This window comes from Cherax quadricarinatus, chromosome 11, assembly GCF_038502225.1.
Source record: "Cherax quadricarinatus isolate ZL_2023a chromosome 11, ASM3850222v1, whole genome shotgun sequence".
NCBI lineage: Eukaryota > Metazoa > Arthropoda > Malacostraca > Decapoda > Parastacidae > Cherax > Cherax quadricarinatus.
Genome location: NC_091302.1, coordinates 46,286,287 through 46,296,286, shown reverse-complemented (window position 1 = coordinate 46,296,286; position 10,000 = coordinate 46,286,287). Strand labels below are relative to the sequence as shown.

The 10,000-nt window shown below is 45.8% G+C and overlaps 1 protein-coding gene across 1 annotated transcript in view; it reads right to left on the bottom strand.

Moving 5' to 3' along the window:
- Positions 1-10,000, bottom strand: part of LOC128687481 (uncharacterized) — a 97,738-nt gene that overhangs the window by 86,841 nt on the left and 897 nt on the right. The window contains exon 2 of the mRNA XM_070084070.1: positions 5,275-5,420. Within this exon, the coding sequence (XP_069940171.1) occupies positions 5,275-5,420 (146 nt within the window). The remainder of the gene's footprint in view (positions 1-5,274; positions 5,421-10,000) is intronic.

The window sequence follows — 10,000 nt, the reverse complement described above, 5'->3', positions numbered from 1 at the left end:
TCCCGAAACATGGAGAGCCAAGATGTTGGATGTGGTGCTGGAAAACCTCATGCACCAACATGTTAAGGACACTACCAGAGTGAGAGAGAAGGATAAACCAGCAAGATTGGACCTTGTGTTCACCCTGGGCAGTTCAGACATTGAGGACATCACATATGAGAGTCCCCTAGGAGCTAGTGACCACGTGGTTCTGTGCTTTGAATACATAGTAGAGTTGCAAGTGGAGAGAGTAACAGGAGTTGAATGGGAAAAGCCAGACTATAAAAGAGGGGACTACATGGGGTTGAGGAACTTCCTGTAGGAGGTTCCGTGGGACAGAGAACTGGCAGGAAAGCCAGTAAATGAAATGATGGAATATGTAACAACAAAATGCAAGGAGGCAGTGGAAAGGTTTATTCCCAAGGGCAACAGAAACAATGAGAAGACCAGAACGAGCCCCTGGTTTACCCGACGGTGTAAGGAGGCAAAAACAAAGTGCAATAGAGAATGGAAAAAGTACAGAAGGCAGAGAACACATGAAAATAGGGAGATTAGTCGCAGAGCCAGGAACGAGTATGCACAGGTAAGGAGAGAGGCCCAGCGACAGTATGAAAATAACATAGCATCGAAAATCAAGACTGACCCGAAACTGTTGTATAGCCACATCAGGAGGAAGACAACAGTCAAAGACCAGGTGATCAGACTGAGGACAGAAGGTGGAGAACTCACAAGAAATGATCAGGAGGTATGTGAGGAGCTAAACAGGAGATTTAAGGAAGTTTTTACAGTAGAGACAGGAAGGGCTCTGGGAAGACAGCACAGAAGGGAACATCAAGAGGGAATATACCAACAAGTGTTGGATGACATACGAACAACCGAGGAGGAGGTGCAGAAACTGCTAAGTGACCTTTACACCTCAAAGGCGATGGGACCATACAACATCTCCCCGTGGGTCCTTAGAGAAGGAACAGAGATGCTGTGCGTGCCCCTAACCACAATCTTCAACACATCCCTTGAAACTGGGCAACTACCTGAGAAATGGAAGACAGCAAATGTAGTCCCCATATTTAAGAAAGGAAACAGAAATGAGGCACTAAACTACAGACCTGTGTCTCTGACATGTATTGTGTGCAAAGTCATGGAGAAGATTATCAGGAGGAGAGTGGTGGAACACCTGGAGTGGAACAAGATTATAAATGAAAACCAGCATGGGCTCATGGAAGGCAAATCCTGTGTCACAAACCTTCTGGAGTTTTATGACAAGGTAACAGAAGTAAAACACGAGAGAGAGGGGTGGGTTGATTGCATTTTCCTTGACTGCAGGAAGGCCTTTGACACAGTTCCCCACGAGAGATTAGTGCAGAAGCTGGAGGATTAGGCACATAACAGGGAGGGCACTGCAATGGATCAGGGAATACCTGACAGGGAGGCAACAACGAGTCATGGTACGTGAAGAGGTATCACAGTGGGCGCCTGTTACGAGCGGGGTCCCACAGAGGTCAGTTCTAGGACCAGTGCTATTTTTGATATATGCGAACGACATAATGGAAGGAATAGACTCTGAAGTGTCCCTGTTCGCAGATGATGTGAAGTTGATGAGAAGAATTAAATCGGATGAGGATGAGGCAGGACTGCAAAGAGACCTGGACAGGCTGGACATGTGGTCCAGAAACTGGCTTCTCGAATTCAACCCTGCCAAATGTAAAGTCATGAAGATTGGGGAGGGGCAAAGAAGACTGCAGACAGAGTATAGGCTAGGTGGACAAAGACTACAGACCTCACTCAGGGAGAAAGACCTTGGGGTGACCATAACACCGAGCACGTCACCGGAGGCACACGTCATCCAAATAACTGCTGCAGCATACGGGCGCCTGGCAAACCTGAGAATAGCGTTCCGATACCTTATTAAGGAATCGTTCAAGACACTGTACACTGTGTATGTTAGGCCCATACTGGAGTATGCAGCACCAGTCTGGAACCCACACCTGATCAAGCACGTCAAGAAGTTAGAGAAAGTACAAAGGTTTGCAACAAGGCTAGTCCCAGAGCTCAGGGGAATGTCGTACAAGGAAAGGTTGGGGGAAATCGGACTGACGACACTGGAGGACAGAAGGGTCAGGGGAGACATGATAACGACATACAAGATACTGCGGGGAATAGACAAGGTGGACAGAGATAGGATGTTCCAGAGAGGGGACACAGAAACAAGGGGTCACAACTGGAAGCTGAAAGCTCAGACGAGTCACAGGGACGTTAGGAAGTATTTCTTCAAGCATAGAGTCGTCAGGAAGTGGAATAGCCTAGCAAGTGAAGTAGTGGAGGCAGGAACCATACATAGTTTTAAGAAGAGGTATGACAAAGCTCAGGAAGCAGAGAGGGAGAGGACCTAGTAGCGATCAGTAAAGAGGCGGGGCCAGGAGCTGAGACTCGACCCCTGCAACCACAATTAGGTGAGTACAATTAGGTGAGTACACACACACACACACACACACACACACACACACACACACACACACAGGATCCTGCAAGAGAAACTAAGGCTGAAGGAATTACCAACATACGAAAATGACATAGCAGCGAAAGCCAAATTTGATCCGGAGCTATTGTACAGCCACATCAGGAGGAAAACAACAGTCAAGGATCAGGTAATCAGGCTGAGGAAGGAAAGAGGGGAGTTTATACGAAACGACGGTGAAGCATGTGAGGAGCTCAATACGAGATTCGAAGAAGTGTTCACAGATGATACAGAAGAGACTCCAGAAAGACAGAGAGGTGGGGTACACCATCAAGAGTTGGACACAATAAATACAACCGAGGAAGAAGTGAAGAGGCTGCTAAGCGAGCTAGATACCTCAAAAGCGACGGGGTTGGATAACATCTCTCCATGGGTACTGAGAGAGGGAGCAGAGGCACTATGTGTATCACTAACAACAATCTTCAATGCATCTATCAACACAGGACGACTACCTGAGGTATGGAAGACAGCAAATGTAGTCCCAATTTTTAAAAAAAGGAGACAAACACGAAGCATTAAACTATAGACCAGTGTCACTGATATGTATAGTATGCAAAGTCGTGGAGAAGATTATCAAGAGAAGAGTGGTGGAGCACCTAACAAGGAACAAGCTTATCAATGACAGCCAACACGGTTTCAGGGATGGGAAATTCTGTGTCACAAACCTACTGGAGTTCTATGACAGGGTGACAGCAGAAAGACAAGAAAGAGAGGGGTGGGTAGACTGCATTTTCTTGGACTGTATGAAGGCGTTTGACACAGTTCCACACAAGAGATTAGTGCAAAAGATGGAGGACCAGGCAGGGATAATAGGGAAGGAACTACGATGGATCAGGAAATACGTGTCAGGAAGACAACAGCGAGTCATGGTACGTTGCGAGGTGTCAGAGTGGGTGCCTGTAACGAGCGGGGTGCCACAGGGATCAGTGATGTGACCGGTGCTGTTTTTGGTATTTGTGAACGACATGACGGAAGGAATAGACTCTGAAGTGTCCCTATTTGCAGATGATGTTAAGCTGATGAGAAGAACTCAGTCGGACGAGGATCAGGTAGAACTACAGAGGGATCTGGACAGGCTGCATGCCTGGTCCAGCAACTGGCTCCTGGAGTTCAACCCCACCAAGTGCAAAGTTATGAAGATTGGGGAAGGGAAAAGAAGACCACAGACGGAGTACCAGAGCCTACACATCTCACTCAAGGTGAGTATAACACCGGGTACATCTCCTGAGGAGCACATCAACTAAATAACTGCTGCAGCATACGGGTACCTGGCAAACCTAAAAACAGTATTCTGACATCTTAATGAGGAGTCATTCAGGACCCTGTACACTGTGCACATTAGGCCCATATTGGAGTATGCAGCGCCAGTTTGGAACCCTCACCTAGCCACGCATGTAAGGAAACTAAAGAAAGTGCAAAGGTTTGCAGTAAGACTAGTCCCGGAGCAAAGGGGTATGTCCTACGAGGAGGGGCTAAGGGAAATCAACCTGACGACACTGGAAGACAGAAAAGATAGGGGGGATATGATAACGGCATATAAAATACTGAGAGAAATCGACAAGGTGGACAGAGACAGGATGTTCCAGAGATGGGACACAGCAACAAATGGATACAGTTGAAAGTAGATGAACCACAGGGATGTTAGGAAATATTTTTTCAGTCAGAGTTGTCAGGAAGTGGAGTAGTCTTGGAGGTGATGTAGTGGAGGCAGGATCCATACATGACTTTAAGGAGAGGTATGATAAAGCTCACGGAGCGGGTAGAGTGACCCAGTAGCGGCCAGTGAAGAGGCGGGCCAGGAGCTGTGAATCGACCCCCGCAACCACAACTAGGTGAGTACACACACACACACACAAATATGAAGGGATAGACTCAGAAGTGTCCCTATTTGCAGATGATGTGATGTTAATGAGGAGAATTAAATCAGATCAGGATCAGGCAGGACTTCAAAGAGACCTGGACAGACTGGACACCTGGTCCAGCAACTGGCTTCTCGAATTTAACCCCGCCAAATGCAAAGTCATGAAGATCGGGGAAGGGCAAAGAAGACCGCAGACAGAGTATAGGCTAGGTGGCCAAAGACTACAAACCTCGCTCAGGGAGAAAGATCTTGGGGTGAGTATAACACCGAGCATGTCTTCGGAAGCACACATCAACCACATAACTGCTGCAGCATATGGCGCCTGGCAAACCTGAGAATAGCGTTCCGATGCCTAAGTCAGAAATCTTTCAAGACACTGTACACCGTGTACGTCAGGCCCATACTGGAGTATGCAGCACCTGTTTGGAACCCACACCGGGTCAAGCACGTCAAGAAATTAGAGAAAGTACAAAGGTTTGCAACAAGGCTAGTTCCAGACCTAAGGGGAATGTCCTACGAAGAAACTCTAAAGGAAATCGGCCTGACGACACTGGAGGACAGGAGGGTCAGGGGAGACATGATAACGACATACAAAATACTGCGAGGAATTGACAAGGTGGACAGAGACAAGATGTTCCGGAGGTGGGACACAGAAACAAAGGGTCACAATTGGAAGTTGAAGACTCAGATGAATCAAAGAGATGTTAGGAAGTATTCCTTAGTCATAGAGTTGTCAGGAAGTGGAATAGTCTGGCAAAAGATGTAGTGGAGGCAGGAACCATACATAGCTTTAAGAAGGGGTATGATAAAGCTCATGGAGCAGGAAAGAGTGGACCTAGTGGCGAACAGTGAAGAGGCGGGGCCAGGAGCTATAAATAAACCCTTGCCACCACGAAGAATTGAGTACACACACACACACCTGATCTTTCGAGCCGTTAAGACTGATGGCGTAGCCGAAGCCGAAGGGTCCAGCGACGGTTTCAGAGTTGTTGGCGGCGCCGTTGACGTCAGAGAGGGTGTAGATGTCACCCAGGTGGAAGTCTGTGGTGATGGAGTACGCCTGACCTGCAGGTGCAACATTGTTTGTTATATTTATCATAGCAGATTATATTTATTAGATTATACTTTACTATTACCCACGTGTAACACTGTTTTATATGAGTCATGTCAGATTATAGTGTATAACAAGGTTAGTGAATCACTCTGTTATATACGTTGTATCACACACATCACACTATATTAGAGGTCACCACTGTTTTATAACGTTATATACACAAAAACACAAAAGTGGGAGGGAGGAGCTTACAACGACATTTCAGTCCGGCTTGGGTCATTTACAAAGTCACGCAAGTGTGACTTTGTAAATGGTCCGAATCGGACCTAAACGTCGTCGTAAGCTTCTCTCTCCTGTGCAGATTATTTGTGTATTGTTCCAGTATTTGTGTATTGTTCCAGTATTTGTGTATTGTTCCAGTATTTGTGTATTGTTCCAGTATTTGTGTATTGTTCCAGTATTTGTGTATTGTCCAGTATTGTGCCATTTTGTTCTTTATCATTATATTATTTAACAGGAATGAGAATCTAACTTGGGTTCATCAGCTCATACATAATCAGGGTGACGCTTTACAGCCCCGTCTGAGCGGCTGGTACTGTGAGATTAATTTCTTACCCCCTGACGGTTAGGCCTACTTACCCCGGAGGTAGGCCTATTAATTCATCCACAAGTTGACGAGTAAGACACATACTACATGTCTCACCTTGCCCAGGATTGGAACCCGGGTCTTGCGGCTGTGAGACAATTACTCTACCACGAAACTACAAGATGAGGTCGTGTATATCATGCTGAAGAATCATGTAAACAAACGGATAATAACATGAAGGAGACCTTGATCATTTCAAGAACATTTGAAGTGATCAAGGTCCCAAAGGCGAAACGTCTGTAATAAATTTGTCCTGTGTGTAGTGAGTGACGTGAGTGTTACTACACGAGTGACGTGAGTGTTACTACACGAGTGACGTGAGTGTTACTACACGAGTGAGTGACGTGAGTGTTACTACACAAGTGAGTGACGTGAGTGTTACTACACAAGTGAGTGACGTGAGTGTTACTACACGAGTGAGTGACGTGAGAGTTACTACACGAGTGAGTGACGTGAGTGTTACTACACGAGTGAGCGACGTGAGTGTTACTACACAAGTGAGTGACGTGAGTGTTACTACACAAGTGAGTGACGTGAGTGTTACTACACAAGTGAGTGACGTGAGTGTTACTACACGAGTGACGTGAGTGTTACTACACGAGTGACGTGAGTGTTACTACACGAGTGACGTGAGTGTTACTACACAAGTGAGTGACGTGAGTGTTACTACACAAGTGAGTGACGTGAGTGTTACTACACAAGTGAGTGACGTGAGTGTTACTACACGAGTGACGTGAGTGTTACTACACGAGTGACGTGAGTGTTACTACACGAGTGAGTGACGTGAGTGTTACTACACAAGTGAGTGACGTGAGTGTTACTACACAAGTGAGTGACGTGAGTGTTACTACACAAGTGAGTGACGTGAGTGTTACTACACAAGTGAGTGACGTGAGTATTACTACACAAGTGAGTGACGTGAGTGTTACTACACAAGTGAGTGACGTGAGTATTACTACACAAGTGAGTGACGTGAGTGTTACTACACAAGTGAGTGACGTGAGTATTACTACACAAGTGAGTGACGTGAGTGTTACTACACAAGTGAGTGACGTGAGTATTACTACACAAGTGAGTGACGTGAGTGTTACTACACAAGTGAGTGACGTGAGTGTTACTACACAAGTGAGTGACGTGAGTGTTACTACACAAGTGAGTGACGTGAGTGTTACTACACAAGTGAGTGACGTGAGAGTTACTACACGAGTGAGTGACGTGAGTGTTACTACACAAGTGACGTGAGTGTTACTACACGAGTGACGTGAGTGTTACTACACAAGTGAGTGACGTGAGTGTTACTACACGAGTGACGTGAGTGTTACTACACAAGTGAGTGACGTGAGTGTTACTACACGAGTGACGTGAGTGTTACTACACGAGTGACGTGAGTGTTACTACACGAGTGACGTGAGTGTTACTACACGAGTGACGTGAGTGTTACTACACGAGTGACGTGAGTGTTACTACACGAGTGACGTGAGTGTTACTACACGAGTGACGTGAGTGTTACTACACGAATGACGTGAGTGTTACTACACGAGTGACGTGAGTGTTACTACACGAGTGACGTGAGTGTTACTACACGAGTGACGTGAGTGTTACTACACGAGTGACGTGAGTGTTACTACACGAGTGACGTGAGTGTTACTACACGAGTGACGTGAGTGTTACTACACGAGTGACGTGAGTGTTACTACACGAGTGATGTGAGTGTTACTACACGAGTGACGTGAGTGTTACTACACGAGTGACGTGAGTGTTACTACACGAGTGACGTGAGTGTTACTACACGAGTGACGTGAGTGTTACTACACGAGTGAGTGACGTGAGTGTTACTACACAAGTGAGTGACGTGAGTGTTACTACACGAGTGACGTAAGTGTTACTACACGAGTGAGTGACGTGAGTGTTACTACACAAGTGAGTGACGTGAGTGTTACTACACGAGTGACGTGAGTGTTGCTACACGAGTGACGTGAGTGTTACTACACGAGTGAAGTGAGTGTTACTACACGAGTGACGTGAGTGTCACTACACGAGTGACGTGTTACTACACGAGTGAGTGACGTGAATGTTACTAACTACACTAGTAAGTGACATGAGTGTTACTACACGAGTGAGTGACGTGAGTGTTACTAACTACACTAGTAAGTGACGTGAGTGTTACTACACGAGTGAGTGACGTGAGTGTTACTACACGAGTGAGTGACGTGAGTGTTACTAACTACACTAGTAAGTGACGTGAGTGTTACTACACTAGTAAGTGACGTGAGTGTTACTACACGAGTGAGTGACGTGAGTGTTACTATACGAGTGAGTGACGTGAGTGTTACTACACGAGTGAGTGACGTGAGTGTTACTACACGAGTGAGTGACGTGAGTGTTAATAACTACACAAGTGATTGACGTGAGTGTTACTACACGAGTGAGTGACGTGAGTGTTACTACACAAGTGAGTGACGTGAGTGTTACTACACGAGTGAGTGACGTGAGTGTTACTACACAAGTGAGTGACGTGAGTGTTACTACACAAGTGAGTGACGTGAGTGTTACTAAACAAATGAGTGACGTGAGTGTTACTACACAAGTGAGTGACGTGAGTGTTACTAAACAAATGAGTGACGTGAGTGTTACTACACAAGTGAGTGACGTGAGTGTTACTACACAAGTGAGTGACGTGAGTGTTACTAAACAAATGAGTGACGTGAGTGTTACTACACGAGTGAGTGACGTGAGTGTTACTACACAAGTGAGTGACGTGAGTGTTACTACACGAGTGAGTGACGTGAGTGTTACTACACAAGTGAGTGACGTGAGTGTTACTACACAAGTGAGTGACGTGAGTGTTACTAAACAAATGAGTGACGTGAGTGTTACTACACAAGTGAGTGACGTGAGTGTTACTAAACAAATGAGTGACGTGAGTGTTACTACACAAGTGAGTGACGTGAGTGTTACTAAACAAATGAGTGACGTGAGTGTTACTACACAAGTGAGTGACGTGAGTGTTACTACACAAGTGAGTGACGTGAGTGTTACTACACAAGTGAGTGACGTGAGTGTTACTAAACAAATGAGTGACGTGAGTGTTACTACACAAGTGAGTGACGTGAGTGTTACTACACAAGTGAGTGACGTGAGTGTTACTACACAAGTGAGTGACGTGAGTGTTACTACACAAGTGAGTGACGTGAGTGTTACTACACAAGTGAGTGACGTGAGTGTTACTAACTACACTAGTGAGTGACGTGATTGTTACTACACAAGTGAGTGACGTGAGTGTTACTACACGAGTGAGTGACGTGAGTGTTACTACACAAGTGAGTGACGTGAGTGCTACTACACGAGTGAGTGACGTGAGTGTTACTACACGAGTGAGTGACGTGAGTGTTACTAAACAAATGAGTGACGTGAGTGTTACTACACAAGTGAGTGATGTGAGTGTTACTACACGAGTGAGTGACGTATTACTAGACGAGTGACGTATTACTACACGAGTGAGTGACGTGAGTATTACTACACGAGTGAGTGACGTGTTACTACACAAGTGAGTGACGTGAGTATTACTACACGAGTGAGTGACGTGTTACTACACAAGTAAGTGACGTGTTACTACACAAGTGAGTGACGTGAGTATTACTACACGAGTGAGTGACGTGTTACTACACAAATAAGTGACGTGTTACTACACAAATAAGTGACGTGTTACTACACAAGTGAGTGACGTGAGTATTACTACACGAGTGAGTGACGTGAGTATTACTACACGAGTGAGTGACGTGTATGTTACTGACTCCACAAGTGAGTGACGTGAGTGTTACTACACGAGTGAGTGACGTGAGTGTTACTACACGAGTGAGTGACGTGAGTGTTACTACACGAGTGAGTGACGTGAGTGTTACTACACGAGTGAGTGACGTGAGTGTTACTACACGAGTGAGTGAC